Here is a 27184-nt window from a genome sequence, read left to right as displayed (position 1 = left end):
GAAGAGGAACAGTTATGTTGATAGTGACCAAGATTATAGATCAGAAGAGAAGACGGATATAGAGGCTGTAGCACACCCAGGAGAAGTAGATTCGTTTATTCTTTCATTACCACCAAGTTCTTGTCTGTCAGGTCTGACATACAAGTATCCCAGCTGCGAAAGTGTGACAGATGAGTACGCAGGTCACGTTATCCAAATACTAAAACAGGAAGGTGGTGATAGTGAGTTAATAATGGACCAGTATGCCAATAGACTTGCTTATCGGTCTGTTAAGTCAGGATTACAAGAAGCATCTAAGACAGCCAAAATGAAGTGCAACTCAAAAACGTTCCCTGTGCAAAGCTCACAGGTGAAAACCAATGATGAACTGTTACTATTCTTAAGTAAAGAACACCAGCAAGGAGTAGATAAAAAAAGACAAAGTAAAATAAGTGGAGGTTACCTGCATAAAAACCCGACTTGTGAATGGACACAGGATACATGCAGAAATGAGTGCTTGGAACTGTATAGTTTTTCAGCCTCTCTCGCTCACAACATTACAAGAGATGTTAAAAAAGAGCTGACGGCATCTACAGTTGGCTTGCCAAAATCCTTAACAGATTCTTGCCTTTATGAAAAAAATGGATGCGACGAAGATGCCGAGTCTCACTTCGAGCCAGAATTTCCCGCGTCTCTTCAGCCTTCCTCACCAAATCGCAGATTTTCCCACAGTACCGGCAGCTTGAGTGGGCGTGGTTATGGAGAGACTGTTGTTCCAGCTGTAGAACAGTACGCTAGCAAAGTAGTGGATGACGCTTTAGAGCTGAGTTCAGGATCTGCAGTCTTCCACGTGTCTGAGACCACAAAAGCGGCCGATAGGGTCACTTACGCAGAAAAGTTGTCACCTCGGGTGAGTCAGACTTGCAGGTATTGTGACGGGAAAGAGCTCCATGACTGCACTGGAAATTCATGTCCACACTTTCCCAGACCAGATTCACTTGCTGGTAGTAAGCCAGTTTCTAATTCAAAATTTAGCAACGTCTACCAGAAATCTAGGGTTTTTCGTCTCGACGTCCCTCAAATTCATATTGATCTTGATAAGAAGACAGTGCTTGCTGAGAATATAGTTGCGGAAGCGATTGAAAAGGCAGAGAGAGAGCTGAGCAGTACCAGTTTGGCAGCTGAGAGTGGGATCGGACAGGACGGTGTCATCTTTGCTGAAAGCCTCACTACTGAGATAATGACGTCGGCGATGAGGAATGTTGGTCAGGCCGTTAGCAGGTAAGTTTCCGATTTCTTTCGGGTCTTAAGATGAGGGGAAAAGTTAACTTGATCATTTGTGTCTTAGGTCCTGTTCAGCAAGATATGATTATTTTTAATCCTAAATTAACAAAAAATATTCCCTATTACATGTGTGTATTGTTTTATAGCCTGCCTGTTACTTTCATAGACACTGTCTCATTATCCCACAACAGCCCCTTGAGGGAAGGAAGGTATGAACCGTTTACTGAGCTGGAAGGTGTGGCTTAGCGTGGATAATCACCTTTTGCCCAAGTTTACAAAGCTGTGAAGTAGGTAAAGCTGAATCAGAGAATCAGCTGGAGAATTTTGTACAGCAAATATTGAGTATCACCATGTTAATGTACTACTGTGAGATTAAATTTTTATTTCTGTTCACAAAGGTAAGTTTTCTTAAAAAGAGTGCTCTGAAGAAAGCAAAAATTCTCCAAATACTTCCACCCCTGCCATCACTCCTCTTGATAGGCCACCATCTAAGGGGACAGTTCTTTCTGATGGTCCTGCAGTGTTCTGCATTTCAGTAACCGTGTCTTGTGCTCAGCGATACTAACGCCTTAGTGAAAATATTCACTTTTAACCTTCTTTCTCCCTGGGAAAACATCAGGACCATCTTGTGTTATTAGTTTGTAGGATTATTTTTGTTAGTCTCACAGAAAGAGAACATTTCTTGAGGAGGAATTTAATTAAGCCACACAATAATGCCGGATATTTTAGTAGCTTCTGTCAAAGCCATGACAAGCACTGCCTCTTTTCTTGGTCATCTTAAAATAGGGAGATGCGGGGAGTTAGTGCTGGGGGTGGCAGTGGGCAGCAGCCGGTGGGGTGCGGTGCAGTTTTCAGTAGGTAGCAGGGAAGCTGCTCTGACATAGTAACATTTGAGCAAAGAGCCAAAGGTGGAGAGAGAATAAGGTAAGTGGGAATCAGGCGGAACAGGGTTCCAGGCAAAGGAGTGGGACTGTGCATGTTGGGGAAGCAGCAGAGAAGCTTGTGTGGCTAAAGCAAGGGAGCCAGGGAGGAGACCAGTGGAGGTTATGAGAGGTTGTCACACCTGATGTATGTTATAAGGATTTGGACCCTTATTTTGATTGACGAGAAGCCACTAGAAGATTTTGACCAGAAGACCAGCATTTTCCCTCTTCATGTTTAAAAATGTGGGGCAAGATAGGGGTATGGGGTTAAGAGATACCAACTACTATGTGTAAAATAAGCAACAGGGATAAATTGTACAGCACAGGGAATCAAATATAGCCATTATTTTGTAAAAGCTTTCAATGGAGTGTAATCTATAAAAATATTGAATCACTGTGTTGTACACCTGAAACTAATTTAATATTGTAAATCAACTATACTTCAATAAAAAATTAAAATATCACTTTAAACTGTTACTCCAGAATAAAATGTAGAAGGGACAAATACAGTAATTGAACAGTGAATGACATTCCTTGTGAAGATGGACTAAAAATATAAATGTCTTTTCATTGAGAAAAAATGAGAGAGGTTATGATCCAAGCTCAAAATCTTGAAGAGATTTGGCTGGTTTGATTATAGGCTTGACAGTACTAGAATTTCTTGGACTGCTTTTTTTTTGTTCTTAAGCCAGAAAAGGGGTAATTTTTGGTACAAATAAAATACTGTCTTACAAAAACTTAGGAACTTGTGCTCCTTCATAGAGGTCCCAGTTGAAAATATGAACTGCTTTAAAGAGAATTTAAATAAATGGTGTGCTTGGGATGGATCCGTAATAGATGAACAAGATGAGTTAGGGATGTTGTGTAGGTGCCTCAGCTAACTTTGAAGTTAGTATGCTCTCCTGCCGAGTGTCTTTATTAGCAGACACAAACCAAGGGTTAGATGGACCACTGGTCTAGCTCCTGAATATCACTTCTTGTTTTTGTCATCTTTATCATCCAATGGATAGTCCTATAATTCAGAATCTGATGCTTTTGGACTTTATTTCTTTCTTCCTTACTTTTTTTTTTTTTTCCAGTCCGAAAGAAATAGAAGACTTTCAGTCAACTGAGTCTTTTGGTAGCCAGCAGATGAATCTCAGTATTGGTGATGACAGCACTGGTAGCTGGTCCAATTTAAGTTTTGAAGATGAACACCAGGATGAAAGCAGTAGTTTTCATCATCTAAGTGAAAGGTGACTATGATTTTGCATGTAATTACATAGTTCAGGTACTCAGACCTCAGAAGTAAGCTATACATTTACATTGAGTTTGATTTTAAAACTCTGAATTTGAAAATCTGTTATTTTCAAAGTGTATTTTATTGCTGACAATATATTTCTAATGGTTTTGACATTTATTAAATACAATAACTAGCTGAGCTAATTTTCTTTGAATGTGCCAATAGTTGATTTGAAAAATACTTCATACATTTGATTCTATACCCTTTAAGCTTTACTTGGACTTCTCATGAATTTTTGAGGAAAAAATTTTCTTTCTCACTTTAAAGAGGATACTTTTTTTTTTTCTCTAAAGGATAGGAAAAAGAACAGTTATCTGTAAAAGGCATCGAAATGGCCCTGTAATTTTCTTGACATGAAAGTGGTATCTTTTGGGGGGAAGGATTCCTTACTTGTCCTTTCAGGAACACTGTAACTTGAGCAATTTATACTTGAATGACTGAAAATACATAAACTCATTATAAAAACATGGTTTTGTACAGTAAAAGTCACTTCATATATCATTTTCTCAGTTAACTTTGTTCATTAAAATAGTTTTGGAATATTTTATTAATTATAACAGTTGTTTCTTATATTCTTAACTCTGTAAAGGCCTAAATGGCTTTTCACCTGTTAGAACAGCAGAGAAGCTGCTTAACTCTGTTAAGGCCTAAACGGCTTTTCACCTGTTAGAACACATCATCTCAGAGTATTTTGTTTGATGCTTGGATTAACCAGTAAATATTAATATTTTTTAAAGTATCTGTTTTGTCATAATTTCTTAAAATGTGACGTAAACCACCAGTATTTTACAAAATCTAAATCCAAAAAGGCAGTCTTTAAAACTGGTAGCAGGAAGTGGGGGTAATGTCACAGATCATCATTTGGCCCTTCCCATAACTTTAGAGTAGAATATTAAACACTTAAATTCTTCTCTCATCTTTGAGAAGCAGGCTTCTAGAATTTCAGTTGGGGGTTAACATTGTTGCTTACAGAATCCTGGTGTTAAAGTGGGAGAACAAGGGTTAGAGGCTCGTGGCATTAAGAGGACTGTAGCTGGTTGAATGACTTGATATGGAATGTTATCTAATTTGATGAAAAGAGGGAGGCGCCTACCAAGGTCTGTCCTTGGTTCTTCCCCTTCAGCATTATTTTATTAGTGGTGTAGAACACTTAGTATTTGTGAGTGACTCAAAACAAAGATGAAAAGGTAATCCCATTAACAGAACCAAGGTTCAAAAAGACCAAATCAGGCTGAGGCTAAACTAATAATGTTTAACCTAGGTAAATGCATTTAGGTTCAGAAAATTAATTATTTGAATTCAGGACGGGGAAAACCTGACTTGATAGCCTTTTGTCAGAAAAACACCTGTGGTTTTAATTGACTATAGAATTAATAAGAACTAATGATGCTGTGTGGCCTTAAGGTTCAGGCACAAAGAAAAACTTAGTGGGGCTCATACAGGGTTGGTGGTGTGCTCGCCTCCCAGAGATTAATATTCCCTGGGTCATTGGAGGGTCCCAAGATTCTGTAGGCTTGATAAATCCCTCAGAGTATTTTAAAGCAAGTGATTTAGAGACCACACTTAAGATTCAGAGACCACACTTAAGATACATGGCTTTAGTGTGGAAATGGGTAAGAATTTTAATTTTGTAATTTTTTTCCTGTGCTTAGATAATCATTCTATTGATAGAAGTAAATATGGTGTTTGAGATCATTAATTTTCTCTTTCTCTTCGGCTCACAGCTGTCTGTCCATTCTGTATTTCCATATTTTCTCATTTTTGGTTTGTCTGGGAACAGACTACATGGGCAAAAACTCTGGTTGGTTTAATGGTTTTATAATAGATCTATATTTGTTGGAACATAATGTCGAAAAGACACTGATCAGTTTTAACTTTTATTCTGTAATGCATTATGGTTTGTGACAATGTGATAGTGCTAGAGTTAATATGGATATGTTAATTATTGAGATGGCCTGGAAAGTATTTAGAATTTTAAATCGTCATTCCCTTTTTCGGTAACCTTGTCAACATTTACTGACGCATGAAAGATGATTTTATGTTAATTCATTTTTTAGAACCAAAATTTTGGTTTGTGTGACTATTAATTTTTATAATTGTCTAGCCTAATATGGGAAAATATAGCTGCTTATCACTGCAAACTAATGTGTGCTTACTAATTATTTTAATGATTAGAATTTTTTTAAATTGCATGTTTAGATTTTAATCTGAAGAACTGAATTTAGTTTTGTTTCTGAACGCAGTTGCTTTTTGTGTTGTAGCGCTTTGCCGCACTTGTAGAATGTAGTTGCTTTCTTCTTTTGATTAGGCAGCGTGAGAAGGTATCTGTGTGGCGTCAGTGACTGGCTGATCAGACAGGTGTAATGCTTGATTAGACCTTGGTTATTCAATATTCTGAAGAAAATGTATATTATTTGCCACCTACTGAATTATACATAATTAATGAAATGAAGGTAATTGACATAATAAGAGTATTTTAAAATCAGAAGACAGCTTTTCTCCCAGTAGTTAGAAAAGGTCTATTTGGGACTGTGTTTTGGTGTCTGCCATCCCATCCCTTTCCCCATCCTCCACCACCACCCTGGCCCATCACTGTTTGCACTATCTAAAGACTTGAGAGAATGTTAACCTGTGGTTTTTTTGTTTTTAAACTTTATCCAAACTGAAGAGCATTGGCTTTCTACAAATTATATCCTAAGCTTTGCCATAGACAGTAATTTCATTGTGAAACTTCTCAGTTCATGCATTCATTTACTGTCCTAAAAGTCATTGTCTTAATCTGTAAAATAAACACACATTTAGAATAATTTTCGTGAACTTTTGAGGACAAATAAGAAAACTCCCAAATCTCTGAAGCTGTCAAATACCTTGTACAGTAGCAGCGATGGTCTTTACGTAACTGCACAGATGCTGCACCCACTGTGGCAGCTTCAGAACATCCGCTGTTACCACTGACGCATGCTGTTCCAAGGAAAACCAGGGTCGTCTTTACCATTCATTTGCTAGTTCAGCTGTGTTCTTTTCTTCCTCTGGCAGTAATGGTAACAGCAGTAGCTGGAGCAGTCTTGCTTTAGAAGGAGATTTGTATGAGGACAATTTATCCTTTCCAACATCAGACAGGTTGGTCCAGTCCAGAAACCTAAACACTGATGAGTCTTTCACCACTAATGCATGAAGTCATATTCTTTAAAAAATGTGGGTTACAGTGCCAATGTGTATCAACCTGCTTTTCTCCTATATTTTGACATGATTCTGCTTGATAAATTTACATCTAATGAAAAAATTCAACTATGCTAAGATGTGACTGACGTCTAATTGCAAAATGTGTTAATTCTATGCATGTGTTGCACTGCTTGCTATTTTTCATTCTACCAATTACTGTTTCATTAAAAAGAGCTTGCTTCCTACAGGATTTCTGTTGTTTTGTTTTGGTTTTTTGTTTCTGTTTTATTTATAAGAGAGGTATAGAAAAAAATGATTTTTTACTATGTTAAAAAAATATACAAATGGCATCAGCAGAAGCATTAATAAATAATTATTCATGACATTCTGCAATATTCAGATGCTGTGTTATCTAAAACCAAATTAGAATATTTGGCTTTAAATTATTTTAAATTAAATTTTATTATGTAATTACTTGACGCTGTATAGATATCATGGTCAGGTAGAACTTCTCAGTTATTGAAAACTTACCTTTAGGCATCATTTGCAATTGAGATTTTAACATGAAATGGTGTGAGAAGCAAAGCTTCCTTTTTATCGTCATTTCTCCCCTTTTTAAATATCATATGTCATATTGTATCATTCATTTTTTTACCACGTTTTAAGAATTTGCTTTAGTACCATTATTAATTAAAGCTTTTTTTTTTTTTTAACTGCTTCTGCTACTTCATTCGATAAGTGATGGGCCAGATGATAAAGATGAAGAGCATGAGGATGATGTAGAAGGTAACTAACTGACAATTTTTTTTTCAAGTTTTTTGCATGTTTTTTTATAAGGTTCTTTAGAAAAGTCTTTAATGTTTGTGTTTGTACATTTTCATCAGAGAGGCGCTGGGTTGTTACAAATCAGGGTTTTTACATTACAAACCAGGGTATTCTTTTTTGTTTTGTTTTGTTTAAATTCATTGATTTATTTGCTATAAGATTTTACTAGACTTGGAATATTAAGCAATACAGACATACAAAAATAAAAGACATTTATAATAACCTATATGAAGTCAGATTAAATGGGAAATACTAACTGAAGACTTCTAATAATAACTGAGAAAAAAATCATTTTACATTTCACAATGGTATTTTTCCCCTTCCCTTTTGGTTATTAATGTCTTTTGGGATCCCTTCAATACAATATTATTCATTTAAACTATTCAATGTAACTTGAAATAATATTTGTTGGAACAAACTTTGATTTATTTTTAAACTGTTTTCCATTAAAATTACAAAAGTTTGTAACTAGAGTGGACCCAAGAGAAGTTCTTGTCCAAATTTCTTATTGTACAGATAATAAAATAAAGGAATTGAAAGATGAAGAAATATTCCAAATCAAGGTATTCTTGACTAATCTAACCAGTGTCAGATCCTTTGCTGAGCAGTTTGTGTTATTTGATTGCTAAACTAAGGAAGTACTCATCAGTGTAAAGACCGAACTACTTTAAAAGAATTATTCAATTATTTGAGAGAGAAATTCATGATAATCTCTTCATATAATTATCTTTTTCAAAATATAAAATTCTTACATTATGAGATATAATTTATTATATCACATGTCAGTTTGTTTTGCTGTCAACCTTACATAAATCAAGAAGTAAAAATAAAAAAGATATTTTAAAATCGATTCTTCCTTCCCTCAATTCCAGTCTTACACTCACACATATATTTGAAGAAAATATTCGTTTCTTCCTTTGATGAACATGGTTCCAAAGATATAAATACTAGATACCATTGGTCACAGGCTGTTCAGTATTTTTTTTGTAACTAGGAATAAACTGGGAGGTTAATTATATGTAGATATGTCATTACTCAGCTTTAGAGATTATAGTCATCTCTCATTATATAGAAAATTGTAGCTAACTTTCAAATTTGTTAAATTAGAAATTGGTAACTGAGATGGATTGATGTATATTTATAAATGATTCAAAATTATGGAAATCCTAAGGCAACAAACTTCATTTTTTTGGTTATTGTTTGTAATTGCAGGATGTCAGTTCTTTCACTTTTCGCTAGGGTTGAGTAACCTCTCCAAAGACAAGTCACTCTTAGGCCAGGCAACCAGGAACCCTGAACTGAGAAGTCCAGTGGTACAGAAAACACTTCAACCCCATGACCTCTGCAGAATTTACAGAATGGCCCAAAGACTGTGTCTGGTACCGTCGTCTACCAGACCCATTTTTGACTGAAAGTCAGAGGGGAGAGAGGAGGGAAATGATAATACATTTATGCTAAGAGAATAGTGTGGACCAATTTTTTTTAAATGAAAAGTTTTAGGGGTCAATACGAATCCTAAAAATGATTGGTAGTGGTCTAGAATGCCCTGCAAACTGTAAAAAAAAGAATCAGGGACATTCACCAACAAATGTCCATTACTGTTGCAAATTGGTGCCATGTCTGCCAGCATGCCCCGCTGCTGGCCTCTTGTGTGGGAGGCCCACCACTAAGCAGCAGTGTTAAACGCACGATACTGGTCCATGGGCATTAGTTTTATAGTCAACAGGGATTCATCTTCTTTATGTTGAAATCATAATTTTCATTAAAAAATAAACTTGAGAACAGTGTCTTACTTATAATAGGGGTGTATCAGAAAATTCCCTGGTTTAGCTTTTGGGAGGTAAGTGGTTGCATATGACTTTTTTTTTTTTTTTTTTTTGTATTTTGCCTAAAGAGTGAAGTGATTAAGAGCGTGGAGCCAGACCGCCTGTGTTTATTTCCTGGCTCAGCCATTTCTGGCTGTGAGACTCTGGATCTCTCTCTGCCTCAGATTCCTCACCTGTAAAATGAGATGATAGCAGTTCCCTCCTCACAGGGTGCTTGTGAGGATTAAAGGAGTTTGTATATGTAAAGAGATTAAAACAATACTTAGGATGTAATATGTGCAATACAGGTGTTCACTGCTCCTCCTATTTCTCTTAGTTCAGAAAGCTTTCTTAAAGTCCATTTAATATATTTATTTGAGGTTTTTATTTGTGTTTTATTTATATTTTGATTGTAGCATTTTAGTTTTTTTTTTTTTTCAGCTTTACCTATAGATTATATTTTGACACAAATTATGGTATTCGTGAATTGGCTCTTGAATTCAATACCTCAGAATAGAGTTTTGGCATCTGTCACAAATGATCAAAGCTGTTCCTTTGTTTTAGCATTATTTTGCATTTTCAAAGTAATGCTTTAGTTGATGTTATGGTACAATTAAGAAAAGATGAATTTTTTTCCAGAATTCCTTGGAATCTTAACAAATGGAAAATGCGTATATGTCCTTGGAAAGCAGAGCACTGAGAGTTGAATTGATGAGTTTCACTTCATATCGTTTCAATTTAAATATTAGGTTCAGAGCAAGATGGAAATACTCTGCTAATTACGAATGTTGACACGGAGCCATGCACAGTAGACCCCCAGCTAAGGATTATTCTTCAGTGGCTCGTTGCCTCTGAGGCCGAAGTTGCAGAACTTTATTTTCATGACTCTGCAAAGAAGGAGTTTATACAAGTAAGTACCTACATCATAGGGTGGTTGTGAGGACACGGTATATGATGTTCTGTGTCACATGGTTGATAGAAAGTGGGTAAATGCTCAGGTAATAGAGTCCAGTGGTTGGGCTCAGTATCAGCTCTGCCACTCTCTAGCAGTGTAACCTTGGGTAAGTTCATCAGTCTCAGTTTCTTTATCTGTACCGTGGAAATGAGTATAGAATTTACCTTGCAGAGGTTTGTGAGGATTAAGTATAATACTGTAAAAAAAAAAAATGCTTAATCTACTGCCTGGCACATCCAAAATTTTCAGTTAGGTGCCTTTAATAAGCATTTCATGAGTTTCCTGTCTTATCAATTGGATGGACCTATGACTTCAGGTCAAATGCACTGGAAATAAGGAAATCAATCATAAAGAACTTGGGGGAAATAAGAGATTTACAAAATTATAGTTATTTCTGGGCAAGTGATAGTGTTTGTGGAAATAAACCATGGAAAGGATGAGTCATGACTTATGGTCTTAACACTCTGTAATGCTTGGGTCACTGATGTAGAACTGAATGAATCAATCCATATTAGAAATAGGGTCTTACTGGCAGCAGAAGTTCTGGGAAGTACTCCTTGGTGTGAGCCCTCCCAGAGACCACCATTAGCCCCACCAAAGAGCCCAAGTAAGCTCCAGTGTTGGGTCGACTCAGGCCAAACAACCAACAGGGAGGGAACCCAGCCCCACCCATCAGCAGACAAGAAGATTAAAGTTTTACTGAGCTCTGCCCACCAGAGCAACAGCCAGCTCTACCCACCACCAGTCCCTTCCATCAGGAAACTTGCACAAGCCTCTTAGATAGCCTCATCCACCAGAGCGCAGACAGCAGAAGAACTACAGTCCTGCGGCCTGTGGAACAAAAACCACATTCACAGAAAGATAGACAAGATGAAAAGGCAGAGGGCTATGTACCAGATGAAGGAACAAGATAAAACCCCAGAAAAACAACTAAATGAAGTGGAGATAGGCAACCTTCCAGAAAAAGAATTCAGAATAATGATAGTGAAGATGATCCAGGACCTCAGAAAAAGAATGGAGGCAAAGATCGAGGAGATGCAAGAAATGTTTAACACAGATCTAGAAGAATTAAAGAACAAACAAACAGAGATGAACAATACAATAACTGAAATGAAAACTAACACTAGAAGGAATCAATAGCAGAATAACTGAGGCAGAAGAACAGGTAAGTGATCTGGAAGACAGAATGGTGGAATTCACTGCTGTGGAGCAGAATAAAGAAAAAAGAATGAAAAGAAATGAAAACAGCCTAAGAGACCTCTGGGACAACATTAAATGCAACAAGATTCACATTATAGGGGTCCCAGAAGGAGAAGAGAGAGAGAAAGGACCCGAGAAAATATTTGAAGAGATTATAGTCTAAAACTTCCCTAAGATGGGAAAGGAAATAGCCACCCAAGTCCAGGAAATGCAGAGAATCCCATACAGGATAAACCCAAGGAGAAACACACCAAGACACATAGTCATCAAATTGGCAAAAATTAAAGAAAAATTACTGAACGCAGCAAGGGAAAAACGACAAATAACATACAAGGGAACTCCCATAAGCTTAACAGCTGATTTCTCAGCAGAAACTCTACAAGCCAGAAGGGAGTGGCATGATATACTTAAAAGTGATGAAAGGGAAGAACCTACAACCAAGATTACTCTACCCAGCAAGGATCTCATTCAGATTCGAAGGAGAAATTAAAAGCTGTACAGACAAGCAAAAGCTAAGAGAATTCAGCACCACGAAACCAGCTCTACAACAAATGCTAAAGGAACTTCTGTAAGTGGGAAACACAAGAGAAGAAAACAAACCCAAAACAATTAAGAAAATGGTAATAGGAACATACCTATCGATAACTACCTTAAACCTGAATGGATTAAATGCTCCACCCAAAAGACACAGGCTCGCTGAATGGATACAAAAACAAAACCCATATATGTGCTGTCTACAAGAGACCCACTTCAGACCTAGGGACACATACAGACTAAAAGTGCGGGGATGGAAAAAGATATTCCATGCAGATGGAAATCAAAAGAAAGCTGGAGTAGCAATACTCGTATCAGATAAAATAGACTTTAAAATAAAGAATGTTACAAGAGACAAGGAAGGACAGGACACTATGTAATGATCAAGGGATCAATCCAAGAAGAAGATATAACACTTATAAATATATATGCACCCAACATAGGGGCACCTCAATACATAAGGCAGCTGCTAACAGCTCTAAAAGAGGAAATCGACAGTAACACAATAATAGTGGGGGACTTTAACACCTCACTTACACCAATGGACAGATCATCCAAACAGAAAATTAATAAGGAAACACAGCTTTAAATGACACAATAGACCAGATTTAATTGATATTTATAGGACATTCCATCCAAAAACAGCAGATTACACTTTTCTCTCAAGTGTGCATGGAACATTCTCCAGGATAGATCACACCTTGGGTCACAAATCAAGCCTCAGTAAATTTAAGAAAATTGAAAGCATATCAAGCATCTTTTCTGACCACAATGCTATGAGATTAGAAATCAATTACAGGGGAAAAGTAAAAAACACAAACACATGGAGGCTAAACAATGTTACTAAATAACCAAGAAATCACTGAAGAAATCAAAGAGGAAATCAAAAAATACCTGGAGACAAATGACAATGAAAACATGATGATCCAAAACCTATGGGATGCAGCAAAAGCAGTTCTAAGAGGGAAGTTTATAGCTATACAAGCCTACTTCACAAAACAAGAAAAATCTCAAATAAACAATCTCACGTTTCACCCAAAGGAACTAGAGAAAGAAGAACAAACAAAACGCAAAGTTAGCAGAAGGAAAGAACTCATAAAGATCAGAGCAGAAATAAATGAAATAGAAACAAAGAAAATAATAGCAAAGATCAGTAAAACTAAAAGCTGGTTCTTTGAGAAGATAGACAAAATTGATACGCTATTAGCCAGACTCATCAAGAAAAACAGGGAGAGAACTCAATAAAATTAGAAACGAAAAAGGAGAAGTTACAACAGACACCGCAGAAATACAAAGCATCCTAAGAGACCGCTACAAGCAACTCTATGCCAATAACATGGAAAACCATGAAGAAATGGACAAATTCTTAGAAAGGTATAACCTTCTAAGACTGAACCAGGAAGAACTAGAAAATATGAATAAACCAATCACAAGTAATGAAATTGAAACTGTGATTAAAAATCTTCCAACAAACAAAAGTGCAGGACCTGAAGGCTTCACAGGTGAATTCTATCAAACATTTAGAGAAGAGCTAATACCGATCCTTCTCAAACTCGTCCAAAATACAGCAGAGGGATGAACACTCCCAAACTCATTCTATGAGGTCACCATCACCCTGATACCAAAACCAGACACAGCTACTACAAAAAAAGAAAATTGCAGACCAATATCGTTGATGAATATAGATGCAAAAATCCTCAACAAAATACTAGCAAACAGAATCCAACAATACATTAAAAGGATCATACACCATGATCAAGTGGGATTTATCCCAGGGATGCAAGGATTCTTCAATATATGCAAATCAGTCAATGTGATACACCATATTAACAAATTGAAGAATAAAAACCATATCATCATCTCAATGCAGATGCAGAAAAAGTTTTTGACAAAATTCAACACCCATTTATGATAAAAACTCTCCAGAAAGTGGGCATAGAGGGAACCTACTTCAACATAATAAAGGCCATATATGACAAACCCACAGCCAACATCATTCTCAATGGTGAAAAACTGAAAGCATTTCCTCTAAGATCAGGAACAAGACGAGGATGTCCACTCTCACCACTCTTATTCAACATAGTTTTGGAAGTCCTAGCCACGGCAATCAGGGAAGAAAAAAGGAATACAGATTGGAAAAGAAGAAGTAAAACTGTCACTGTTTGCAGATGATATGACACTATACATAGAGAATCCTAAACGTGCCACCAGAAAACTAGAGCTAATCAATGAATTTGGTAGAGTTGCAAGATACAAAATTAATGGACAGAAATCTCTTGCATTCCTATACACTAATGATGAAAAATCTGAAAGAGAAATTAAGGAAACATTTTCATTTACCATTGCAAGACAATAAAATACCTAGGAGTAAACCTAGCGAGGGATACAAAAGACCTGTATGCCGAAAACTATAAGACACTGATGAAAGAAAGATGATACCAACAGATGGAGAAATATACCATGTTCTTGGATTGGAAGAATCAATATTTTGAAAATGACGGTACTAACCAAAGCAATCTACAGATTCAATGCAATCCCTATCAAATTACCAATGGTATTTTTTACAGAACTAGAACAACAAATCTTAAAGTTTGTTTGGAGACACAAAAGACCCTGAATAGCCAAAGCAGTCTTGAGGGAAAAAAATGGAGCTGGAGGAATCAGACTCCCTGACTTCAGACTATACTACAAAGCTACAGTAATCAAGGCAATATGGTACTGGCCCCAAAACAGAAATATAGATCAACGGAACAGGATAGAAAGCCCAGAGATAAACCCACGCACCTATGGTCAACTAATCTATGACAAAGGAGGCAAAGATATACAATGGAGAAAAGACAGTCTCTTCAATAAGTGATGCTGGGAAAACTGGAGAGCTCCATGTAAAAGAATGAAATTAGAACAATCCCTGACACCATACACAAAAATAAACTCAAAATGGATTAGAGACCTAAATGTGAGACTGGGCACTCTAAAACTCTTAGAGGAAAACATAGGAAGAACACTCTTTGACATAAATCACAGCAAGATCTTTTCTGTTCCACCTCCTAGAGTAACGGAAATAAAAAGAAAAATAAACAAATGGGACCTAATGAAACTTAAAAGCTTTTGCACAGCAAAGGAAACCATAAACAAGACCAAAAGACAACCCTCAGCATGGGAGAAAATATTTGCAAACGAATCAACGGACAAAGGATTAACCTCCAAAATATATAAACAGCTCATTCAGCTCAATATTAAAAAAACAAACAACCGAATCCAAAAATGGGCAGAAGACCTAAATAGACATTTCTCCAAAGCAGACATACAGATGGCCAAGAAGCACATGAAAAGCTGCTCAGCATCACTAATTATTGGAGAAATGCAAATCAAAACTACAATGAGGTGTCACCTCACACCAGTTAGAATAGGCAGCATCAGAAAATCTACAAACAACAAATGCTGGAGAGGGTCTGGAGAAAAGGGAACCCTCTTGCACTGTTGGTGGGAATGTAAATTGATACAGCCACTATGGAGAATAGTATGGAGGTTCCTTAAAGAACTAAAAATAGTATTACCATACGACCCAGCAATCCCACTACTGGGCACATACCCAGAGAAAACCATAATTCAGAAAGACACATGCACCCCATTGTTCATTGTAGCACTATTTACAATAGCCAGGTCATGGAAACAACCTAAATGCCCATCGACAGACGAATGGATAAAGAAGATGTGGTACATGTATAGAATGGAATATTACTCAGCCATGAAAAGGAACGAAATCGGGTCATTTGTAGTGACGTGGTTGGATCTAGAGACCGTCCTACAGAGTCAAGTAAGTCAGAAAGAGAAAAACAAATATCGTATATTAACGCATATATGCGGAACCTAGAAAATGGTACAGATGAACCGGTTTGCAGGGCAGAAATTGAGACACAGATGTAGAGAACAAATGTGTGGACACCAAGCAGGGAAAGCGGTGGGGGTGGTGGTGGTGGTGGTGGGATGAATTGGGAGATTGGGATTGATATGTATACACTGATGTGTATAAAATTGATGTCTAATAAGAAAACTAATTTTTTAAAAAATAAGCATTTCATGTATTCATATGAAAAAATAGTTATTCTTTGTATTTAATTGCTTCATAATTGTGCCTAGTAATTAGTGTGTCTCTTCTGTTAATCCAGTTTCATTAGTGGCATAAGCACTAATGAATAAGCACTAAGCTGGCATAAGCAAAAGCCAGTAAACATTTAAACATTTAATAAGGGACAGTAGTTTACTTTGAGCATTTAATAGGGTTCTAATAATGGAACATTCAGGTTAGTTGCACTAATAGGATATTTTTATTGATAACTTACTGTGTGCCAAGTACCTTACTTTTTTTATATAAATTTATTTATTTATATACTTATTTATTTTTGGCTGTGTTGGATCTTTGTTGCTGCGCACGGGCTTTCTCTAGTTGCAGCGAGTGGGGGCTACTCTTCGTTGCGGTGCGCAGGCTTCTTGTTGCGGAGCATGGGTTCTAGGCACGTGGGCTCAGTAGTTGTGGCTCACGGGCTCTAGAGCACAGGCTCAGTAGTTGAGGCGTGTGGGCTTAGTTGTTCCGCCGCATGTGGGATCTTCCCAGACCAGGGATCGAACCCATGTCCCCTGCATTGGCAGGTAGATTCTTAATCAGTGTGCCACCAGGGAAGTCCCCAACTACCTTATCAGTCAAGATTTTTAGTTTACAGTCTTAAGGTTTTTGTCCAAGAATTTTCCTTATCAGAACTTTGGTTTAATCTTACTATGTAATATAGAGTAGTCCAAAGAATAACCAATGTAAGATGATCAATAACAACAAAAAAGGAAGAATCAAGTTACTCTTGATTCCTGGTTCAGAATTTACAAAGATACTGTTGAAAGAAGTATGTGAAAAAGATATTATGTAAAATCTTTTTTTTGTATTTTGTTGTCTTTATTTATACTTCTTGGATTTTTCCAGTGTAGATTTCTGTTTTGAGGCAGAAGGAGAAAATAAGACAGAAAGGGATGCTCAGGACGTGAATTGTCAAGGAGAAAGAATGGGTAGGGAAAGTATTAGAACGGGCCTTAGGGAGGCAAACATTTTCAAGTTATTTAGTCTTGGATAAACTGAGGGCTAAGGAAGTCCCTAGGCAGAGCTGAGTGTAATGGTGCTGGGGTAAGGGAACCTCATCCCCACGTAACCTAAGAAAACATTCTTGCAGTTCCTCAAAAAGTTAAACACAGCGTTATCATATGACCCAGCAATTCTACTCCCAGGTATATACCCAAGAGGAATGAAAACATATGTCCATGGCAATGTTATAATAGGCCAAAAGTGGAAATATCCTAAATGTCCATTAACTGATGAATGGATGAATAAAATGTGGAATATCCACGCAGTGGAATGTTATCTGTCAATAAAAAGGAATGAAGTAGAGACATGCTGTACCATGGAGGAAACTTGAAATCATTATGCTAAATGAAAGAAGCCAGGTCACAGAAGACCATATATTTTATGATTCCATTAAAATGAAATGGCCAAAATAGGCAAGTCTGATCGACTGAAAGTAGATTAGTGATTGTCTAGAGTTGAGGGGGTTTGGAGGAGTGGGGAGTGATGATTAACAGGTAGGGCTTTTTTTTTGGTGTGATAAAAGTGTCCTAATATTGATTGTGATGGTGTTGCATTCAACTCTGTGAATATAATGAAAACCATTGACTGGTATATTTTAAATGAGTGATTGTATGGTATGTGAATTATATTGCAGTAAAGCTATTTTTAAAAAGGTTAAGCATATTTATATTACAAAAAATTAGTTTTTACAGAACTAAGTAGAAAAAAAATGAGTGAAGACATGTTCTGATTGGTGGTGATAGTTTATTTAAACGTGCATTTATTTACTTAAAAAAATTGGGCTATAATTGATATATAACATCATATTAGTTTCAGGTGTACAACATGATTCGATATTGGTATATATTGCAAAATGATCACCACAGTATTTAATATTTATTTACTTTTTTTTTTTTTTGAAACATTAACATTTCTTAACTTAGAAAGCCATGTTTCCGTTGAGGCTAGAGTGCGTATTCCAGGGAAAAAAACACACTATGTGTTGTGGAAGGAAAATCCACATCCTTTTATTAAACTTGACATTGTATTTATTATTTTATGTTCCTAATTGAGGGTATGGCAGATGTATTTAGTTAGGTTAAGAATTTCCTGTAGAAATGTAGCCTCTGTACGCCCACACAGAGGGCGTGTATCTGCTGGGTGAGGTTTGTGGGATTCTGGCTCCAGCAATCCCAAAGTGTCATTCTATGGAGGAGAGTACTTATAAAAGCCAGGAAGGAAAAATGTTTAATTTGTGTAAAGAGTGGTGGTTTAGGGGAGAAGACCTTGTTCCAACTGGGAAACGGTATTTTACTGCGAACACCAGGGTTCTTAGTTTTATCTGATGTTTGACTTAACCTTTCTTTCTTACTAGCTTTCAAGACGCTTACAAGAAAAAGGCTGGAAAGTGGGAGACCTCCTGCAGGCTGTGCTTAAATACTATGAGGCGGTGGAGAAGATGTCCAACGACGAGAGATCTGAGTCCCTGTTTGATTGGCTCTTGGAAAATGCATAGAACAAACTCCAAACCAGTATATTTTATTATTTGTTTTGAGAGAGGAAGGAACAGATAAAGATGCATAGGGTAAAATTTGAATAGTGAATATTAACATTTAAAGTGAATTGGGAGGAAGGTAAATATAGCTTTTTAAGTGCGTTGTGTCATCACATGGTATATATAGTTCAAACTTTTGTAATCTCTCACATATTATCTTCGTTTATTCTTCTATACACATGTGTAGTGTGTTAAGACCCTAAGAACATGTATTTGAAGGCTTTCAGGGACATTCAGTGACAGCATTCTTTTTGCATCCAAATAGTGCTGCTAGAATTTGCACTGAGGTGGCTGAGAGTGGGTGACAGGGATAGGGAGTTATATTTTGCTCCTTTGCAAGCAAATGGTATCCTGTTAATAACAAATCTCACATCAAAAAATAGCATCGAGGCTAATTTTTTTTCTGACATCTTTTGTCCTATTTTTAAGGGTCAATTTTATTTTCATGGTTCACCTATTGGTAGCTTTTTGAATCCCCCAAGTTATTTAATTTCTTAGAAACATAAGTAGTTTAGGTTTCTATAAATATCATAAGTGGTAGTTTCCCCAGCCTTTCATCAAATGACATTATTTGCTAATGTTACCAATTGTTCTGGCATGAAAGCAAGTGTGTGTGTGTGTGTGTGTGTGTGTGTGTTGTGTGCGCGCGCGTGCGTGTGCGTAAAGGAGAACTTTACCTTGCTAGTGGTTGGTACCCTCTTTTATTTTACTCTTTTCTTGTTAGAAACCCACTGTTAACATTAAAAAGGTGCTTTAAAATAAAATGTCTATAAAGATTGTGCAGTAAGAATTTTTATTTCTTATTCACTCTTTTGGGTCCCCAACTTATCCTATAAATGAAAATAAAGGTGCAAAACATGTTGACATTTTAAAACTTAATGTGAATTTGGAAATGCATTTAGAAGCCCAATAATTATTTTCACTGTTGGGATTTTGGGAAAAAAACACCCCACTTTAGCAAAGATAAGCTTTTTCTAGAAAAAAATGGGACCCTCCCCTGAATCCCGTCCCCAGTGAAGTGTATCTGCACTGTTTTGTAAAGTCCTCTGATGCAGTCTTTCTGGGCTCTGCATTTTCTACTGCTTGTCTTTAGTAACTGCGAGTTGACCTGCATGGAGGACCGGGATTGTGTTTTGTATGTGAGGGTATGTGTGTGTGAATTTTTGGTTCTTCCATTAGCAGATTTTGTAACCCTAGAGTAAATCATTTTTTGTGGGAGGCTTTGGTTTTGCTCTGTTACATTTTCTTTTTTCTTGAGCACTGACTGTTCTGGAAGCTGCACAAAGTATAGAAGACGTAGCACCCACCAGGGGACAAGGAATAAGGGCACTTACATTAATTTGAATTATAATTACAGTAGAGAAATTTTATTGCTTTTTAAGAAAAATACCAAAATCTATTTAAATATTTCAAGGTTACACTGTGTAAGCTTTGTTTTTTCCTCAATTTAAGATAAAGAAATAGAGCAGGCCTTAAAAATAAATTTTCCTGAAGTTTCTTCAGGTATTTTTTTAAGGTGGAGAAATGCAGGAAATGCATGTAACCAGAACTGATTCTGTCTTTAGCTTCTCAGAACTTGATATGCAGCAGCACTGCACTGGGTTTTTTAAAGTTAGGAACCAGGTTGTTATGACATAGATTGATCGGTTATTAAGCTTAGATTGGATTTTTACAAGTATATAACGATCAAGTTGTGTTTGTTGACTTCGATGTATGTACGGGTTTTATTAACAGCAAAACTGAGTTCTGAATTTCTTTTAAGCTAAAATGACAATGTATTAGTTCTGTAAAACTTTCTGTACTTAAAAATGTTTGTTTATTTCTCTTATGGTAAGATTTTCCTCATATCTTTGTTTTCTTTGCATTATCTGGAGCTGTGATGGATTCAGAATTCCCTTATTCAGCCACTGCGGACTGACAGACCAGTCCTTAGACACTAGCATGCATAGTACTAATCACAGTGGAACTCCACACTTCTGTCAGTTCAGTGCAGGGGTGTAGAGAAAAATATTAAGTGTTGGCAGATGTGAAAAGAAACGGGAGTTAAGCTTCCATATATAGAGAGAAAACATTGGAGTTTATAACAGTATCTTAATCAAGAACAGTCTAAACTTACTTTGTTTAAAGGCACTTTGTGATTTTTCCAAAGACGTTGTAGATCTATTTGGTTGCTCAGCCTTCAGAACAGGTCTGTTCGTTGAGGACGACTCTGTCTTATTTTGTTAAAAATATACTTGGCATAAGTAGATTTATTATGACAGTGTAATACTGCCATTCTGCACACTTTGGCCCTTATGAAATATGATATTCAGAACTGTTAAAGCTGTGTTGTGCTTTGGGTTGAATTCTCTGTTTTATCAGTTTCAGAACCATCGAAGGATCTGTGGAAAGAAAGTGAAGGAGGCCTCTGACGGGGTTTTTAGAACATTGTTTCAGACTGAAATGGAGCACTTCTTTCATATTCTTCTTTTCCCAAGCCAAGATTAAATTACATTTATATTTTGGGTATTATTTTGATTTTGAAAATATTTCCTGATTTACACGAAAGGAATGACACGGAAGAAAATTACAGTATCTATTGGATGGTGTGACACAATTTAATGGAGTAATAAAATCTTTAAGAATATTCATTCAGTGAATATATGTGATAACATCTTCATATTTTGAAAAACGTTCCACTTACCCTTTCAGATATTTGATGTGAATTAATTCAATTCATAATACTTTCATTTTGCTTAAATAAAGGTTTTATTTTACTGGTAGGAGAAGTTAATCACTTAATTAAATGCATCAGGTATAAAGTGGAAGCTAGTTTACCCACGTGACTTTGATATCATGCACGTTCCCCAAATGCAAAGTTTAACCTTGACTCATCATCAGAGTCTAGATGCAGATGTCTTCTTAGTTAATTATTTAGCAAATATTATTCTTCCACAATTAAAATGATCAACTTCCCATCAATCTATTGCTTTAAATTTTGTTTTTTCAAGGGAAACTTTCCACAGAATTTTAAAAAAGTAATGCATCCATATTCAGGGTGTAGGGAAAATACTTTCCACTTAAAACCCTGTCCACCTGTCACCAGCACATGCAAGTTAGAGCTTCCGTGGGAATTATGAAATTGTACTAAAATGAAATGCATTTTTTCTCATTTTCATTAGAAGACCCTGCACACACTTACTCACTCACTGTATTCCTGTTCTGAAGATGCAGATACAGTGTTGGTCACTCTTGTCACTTTATTTATTTATTTATTTTTTTAAACCATCCATGTACATTCCTTTCACATGGGTAGAATTATAGTTCTAGAAGTTCATTGTTTTGTTTTTGTTGAAATGTTTGAATACTATTTAATATCAGGTTTTAATATTTCTGGATTTACTACCTTTGGTTACTTGTGCAGTGTTAAAAGTAATTCACATTTTTGTTTAATATACCAGATATAGAGCAAAAGCAGCTTTGAGTAATTGTAGCTGTTTGTGTTGAATTACTACATTAAGATCTTGCATAACAGTAACTTTTTGTTTTTTTGCTTTTCAGTAATTTAATATGTTCATTTACCAAAATACGAACTAAAATTTTGTTTTAGCAGTGGCTCAGAATAAACATTTCAGAAATTACTTTTGTAATAATGTGCAATTAATTGTTCTTTTATCTTTTTCCAGTTGTTTAAGTCTGTGATCTTTCTCTCCCAACTAAGAATTCCCCAATAAACTTAAGAAATGCCTGGCCTTGGTTATCAATCTGTAGTATCTTGTTAACATACTCAGTATTGAACTAAAAAACAAAGGTATCGAAGTGGAATTGCTGTGACAGAAGGCACATTGAACAACCTCAGTGCTTCTAACATGGTTTTCAAGAAGAACGGAAGCTAGGAATATTTTTAATAGGACAGTGAATCCTAAGTTCTTATTCAGTTGCCTCTGAATGCTGACAGAATGACTTGGAAGGCTATTTGCTCAATTTGTTGTGGATTTTAGTGCAAAGTATCAGTGGAATATTGTGATTGCCTTGAACGTGAGCATGTTAGGAAGCTCTCTGGCCTGGATTGAGCACTTCTTCCATAGGATATAGAGATCAGACCTTTGTCATGCTATGTAGCATCAGGCACTTGAAAGTTAGGTGCCGGTTGTTTATGACTAATGGAATTTGACTCCATTGTAAGTATTTTAAGCCTAGGAATTAGAGAATGATTTTCTAGCTTTTCATGAATGTTTCAGAATGCTAGGAAATAATGATAGCATATAATGGCTTGGGCACGAGTGCCTCCCAGTCACCAAGAAAACAATTAAAAAAATGCTTTGCAACAGTAAGCAAGATTCCTTAGACTGTAATTCTAAAAAGGAAAACGATTTCAAAAGGAGTGGGAAGTTGTGACAAATGGCATTTAAACAATTTTGCACATTGCAAATTGGGATGATTTGTGATCTGTGTTTTAGCTGGGATAGAGAGGGGGGTGAGGGACAGGGCTTGAAGAACTACCTCACATTTTTTAAAGTATGAAAGATGGAAGAGGTCACTCTTGGTGCTACTATGCAAGAAGTAGAAAGCTGTGAACCTTTTGCAGCATCGTTTACAGCAGGAACGATAAAGAGTGCAGGAAGGCTACTCCTTGGGAGTTATGGTTGCATTTTTTTCTCCATCCTTTGTAGTTTTGTACAAAGGAACAAAGGAAAAAAAATTCCCCAATAAACTTCCTTCACAGGAGCACCCTAGTTTGTTTCCAGGGCAACCTGATCTGTGAAATTAGTACAACCGCTTTAGAAAATGATTATTACCTAGTTAAGTTGGACTTGTGTGTGCCCTATGACACAACAGTGTTAGATATAAACTCTAGAGAAAATCTTGCTTATGAAGACCAGGGGGCATGTACAATATTTATCAACAGTATAAACTGTGATATGTTCATTCAGTGGAATTTTATACAATGGTGAAGAAGAATGATAGCCACATGCTTCAACACAGATGCACTGCAAAAACGTAGCAAAACAAGAAAGACACAGAAAAATAAAAATGAGTCCATCTACAGAAAGTTCAAAAACAGGCAAAACTGTATAGTTGACCCTCCATATCTGTGGGTTCTGTGTCCCCGGATTCAACCAACTGTAGATTGAAAATATTTTTTAAAAACAAAAAAGTTCCAAAAAGCAATCTTGAATTTGTCATGTGTCCACAACTATTTATATAACATTTGCATTGTGTTTACAATAATTTACATAGAATTTACATGTATTAGCTATTATAAGTGATCTAGAGATGATTTAAAGTATACAGGAGGACGTGCATAGGTTAAATGCAAATACTATGCTATGTTATTTTATATAAGGGACTTGAGCATCTGTAGATATTGTAGATCCTCAGGGGTTCTGGAACCAGTCCCCCGTGATGACTGTGTTATATTGTTATATATACATACATGCACATATGTATAAATACATACATCCAGTTACAGTCAAATATGTGTATATGTGTATAAAAATATAAGGGAATAATTAATACAAAATTCCGGATAGTGAATTACCTGTGGAGATGGGGGCCAGGGAGAGGATGCAATAGAGCCTTCCAAGGTACCAGTAATGTTCTGTTTATGAGGGGTAGGTCCCTGGATGTTCAGTTTATTGTTTTTCCTCAAATTATACACGTTCTTTATATGACACTCTAAAATTTCACACTGAAAAAAATTCATTCAAAACAGATTACTCAACAGAATTTGTTCAAAGGGGCTGTGGGGTGTATTAATTAGGTGTTTTCTGAAATGTTTCCAAAAACAACTTTGAAGAAAAATGATGTTTAAGCACTACTGAAGATTAAGGGGAAAAAACAGTCAGAAAACTCTTCTGTGTCTCCTGAATTGTCCCCTGGAAAACATACACATTACCTAGGTTTTCTGCTTGTCAGCCTTTTAAAGTTGGGGTGGGTGAGGGTGAGGGAGGAGACTGCTATCCACGGAGAGTCAAAGAGAAGTTATTGCCATGGCCTCTCTTGTCTCTATGTCTGTGTTGAATCTCCTGGTCTGTATTCCTACATCTGGACTCCCACCCCACCTCCTGACACAGCTAGGTTATCCCCTCCTACCCTGATGTTTTAACCAGAAGTGCCTGTTGCCCAGCAAAGCAACTGGATCTGAGGGAGAGAATGGAGGGAGGTGGGGCAGGGGAGGGAAGGAGATGGAGGGAGAGGAGGCTTTAAGCCAGAACCAGAGCCATTAGCAGGAGTAAATGCCAGAAGATGAAAGGACACCATTTAGCCAGGGAATGCTGAAGAAGGGCACAGCTGCAGCATGGCCAGTGTGGTCCTCAGCCGGGAGTGGGGAAATGCTGATCTCCTGAGACGCTGCCTTGTGATTCAGTGTGAAGAAACAGGAACTGAGATGCTTGAGCTCTGGACTAAGGCGGTCATGTTGGCAGCTTGCTCTCGACAGTGGTACCCATGAACGCCCCAGCCAGGCTGGACTGGTCATAGAGCTGCAGGGCTGGAGGCACAGCCCTTCGGCAGATATCCTGCAGCCTCTCCCACGGGGTTCACAGGTAACCAACACTGGAGCATCTAGCGTTTTATTACAACAAGAGGTAGTCTTTGGGAAGGGACCACAGAAGCCCAAACTACCGGTCCAGAAACAAGGATGATCCCACTCTGCTCTCCTAAAGCTGCAATCTTACTTTGAGCCTCTAGGTGGTGCAGCAGCACAGTCTACCGCTTACAAAAAAGCCTAAAGAGAACTTTGCAAAATGCTTCCTGCGACACAGTTAGCCTGACTGCTTGAACCGTATCTTAGTCTCTTGCGGGCATTCCTTGTTTCAAATAAGCTGGTTTTTAGGGTCTTGCTGGTCTCTCCACTTCCATCCCCGCTCAGAATCTGGATCATTTCCTCAATTCTTTGGTCACTTCTGCTCAGGTTCACCCCTCAGTTTCAGGGACCTGTCATCAAGGGCACCCCCTGGAAGTACCAGGCACACGGGAGAGATGAGTGCAAGGGGTTCCTCATGCAGTCACATCCTGCTCGGGTGAGCAGCCTGCAGACTGTCACCGCCAGCATTACTCGGGTATTCAAGCCACCTTCTTCCTTCTTATTTTACCTGTTCCCACCTGCCTCCCCTCCAATACATCCTCGGTCACACCTCAGGAGCTTTTCTGGAATTTTCTGTTAGTATTTCACCATGTCCCTGCCATTTATAATTAGCTTTTATCCTAAGTGTACTCTAAACTTTACTCCAAATTCAGTCTCTGCTCAGTTTCACCTTATCAATATGGTTGTCCCTGACCTCGTGTGGGAAACAGTAACTACCTCCCAGCACTCTTTATCCCCTTATGCTGCTTTATTTTCCTTCTTAACCCCTTTTCCACCTGAGATAAGTATATATTTGTTATCTTTTCATTCCCTAGAGAGGAAGCTCCCTGAGAGCTGGGACTTGGCTGGTTTTGTTCTCTGTTGTGGCCTCAGCCCTACAACAGTGTCTGGCATGTGGGGGGCACTTGGCAAATGTGTTTTGAATGAATGGGTGGATGGGTGGGTGGATAGATGGATAAGACAGATGGTTGGATGAATGGATAGAGAGTTCTGCCTTTCCCTAACAGACCAGTAGGAAAAGCAGTGTCCTGGGGGTTTGGAGCCTAGGGTTCTGGCTCCAGCTGAACCACTGGTGGACTTTGAACAAGTCACTGCATCTCCCAGGGTGGCCTGTTCCCTAATCTGTAACACGAGTGGGTTGGACTTCACGATCTGCAGTTCCTCCCTGCCCTGGCAGTTTTTGGTTTTATGATTACGTTTCCCAAAGGTGCCGAGGCTATAAGCCAGGTGACAGACAACATGCATTCTTGGCAAGAAACTGTTGCAATTAATAACTTGGCATCAAAAGATGCATTTATATATATAGATAAACACATAATTGCTCCATAATCTTTAAGGCTTTAAAAAACCATTTTCCTAAGAAAGTCTTGTATTGATCTTTGCTTATATTTCCATCTTGACCTCTGGTCCCATGTATTAATGATTCTGATTATTCTGACAAATAAAGGGATTTTTTTAAATAGTTATTGTTCTTCATTGGGGATCTTCCTGGGTTATTTCTTTATTTTTATAAGTTTATTTATTTATGGCTGCATTGGGTCTTCGTTGTTGGGTCATCGTTGCTGCACGTGGGCTTTCTGTAGTTGCGACGAGCGGGGGCTACTCTTCGTTGTGGTGCGTGGGCTTCTCATTGCAGTGACTTCTCTTGTTGCAGAGATCAGGCTCTAGGCACGCAGGCTTCAGTAGTTGTGGCACGCAGACTCAGTAGTTGTGGCGCACGGGCTTAGTCGCTCCGTGGCATGTGGGCTCCTCCTGGACCAGGGCTCGAGCCCGTGTCCCCTGCATTGGCAAGCAGACTCCCAACCACTGTGCCACCAGGGAAGCCCTGGCTTATTTCTTTTAATTAGTAATTTATGATTATTTAAAGGGTTGAGAATATTCTATAGCAAACACACCTACAGGTTCCTCACTTTAGAAAATTAGTAACATTATTTTCAAAAAGATATCATGCTTCTAGTGTACTTCCAACAAGGTAAGTAGGTTTTGAAATAAAATAATAATAATT

General features: G+C 37.4%; 1 protein-coding gene across 1 annotated transcript in view; it reads left to right on the top strand.

Annotated features, from left to right (window-relative positions):
- The window catches only part of AKAP11 (A-kinase anchoring protein 11), a 25229-nt gene extending 2887 nt beyond the window's left edge, over positions 1–22342 (top strand). The window contains exons 2-7 of the mRNA XM_060287847.1: positions 7–1260; positions 3266–3421; positions 6505–6588; positions 7370–7416; positions 10010–10170; positions 18432–22342. Coding sequence (XP_060143830.1) covers positions 7–1260; positions 3266–3421; positions 6505–6588; positions 7370–7416; positions 10010–10170; positions 18432–18572 — 1843 coding nt within the window. The 3' untranslated portion in view covers positions 18573–22342. The remainder of the gene's footprint in view (positions 1–6; positions 1261–3265; positions 3422–6504; positions 6589–7369; positions 7417–10009; positions 10171–18431) is intronic.
- The last annotated feature ends 4842 nt before the right edge of the window (positions 22343–27184 follow it).

This window comes from Globicephala melas, chromosome 18, assembly GCF_963455315.2.
Source record: "Globicephala melas chromosome 18, mGloMel1.2, whole genome shotgun sequence".
Taxonomy (NCBI): Eukaryota; Metazoa; Chordata; class Mammalia; order Artiodactyla; family Delphinidae; genus Globicephala; species Globicephala melas.
This window is presented reverse-complemented; position numbering and strand designations above follow the sequence as displayed.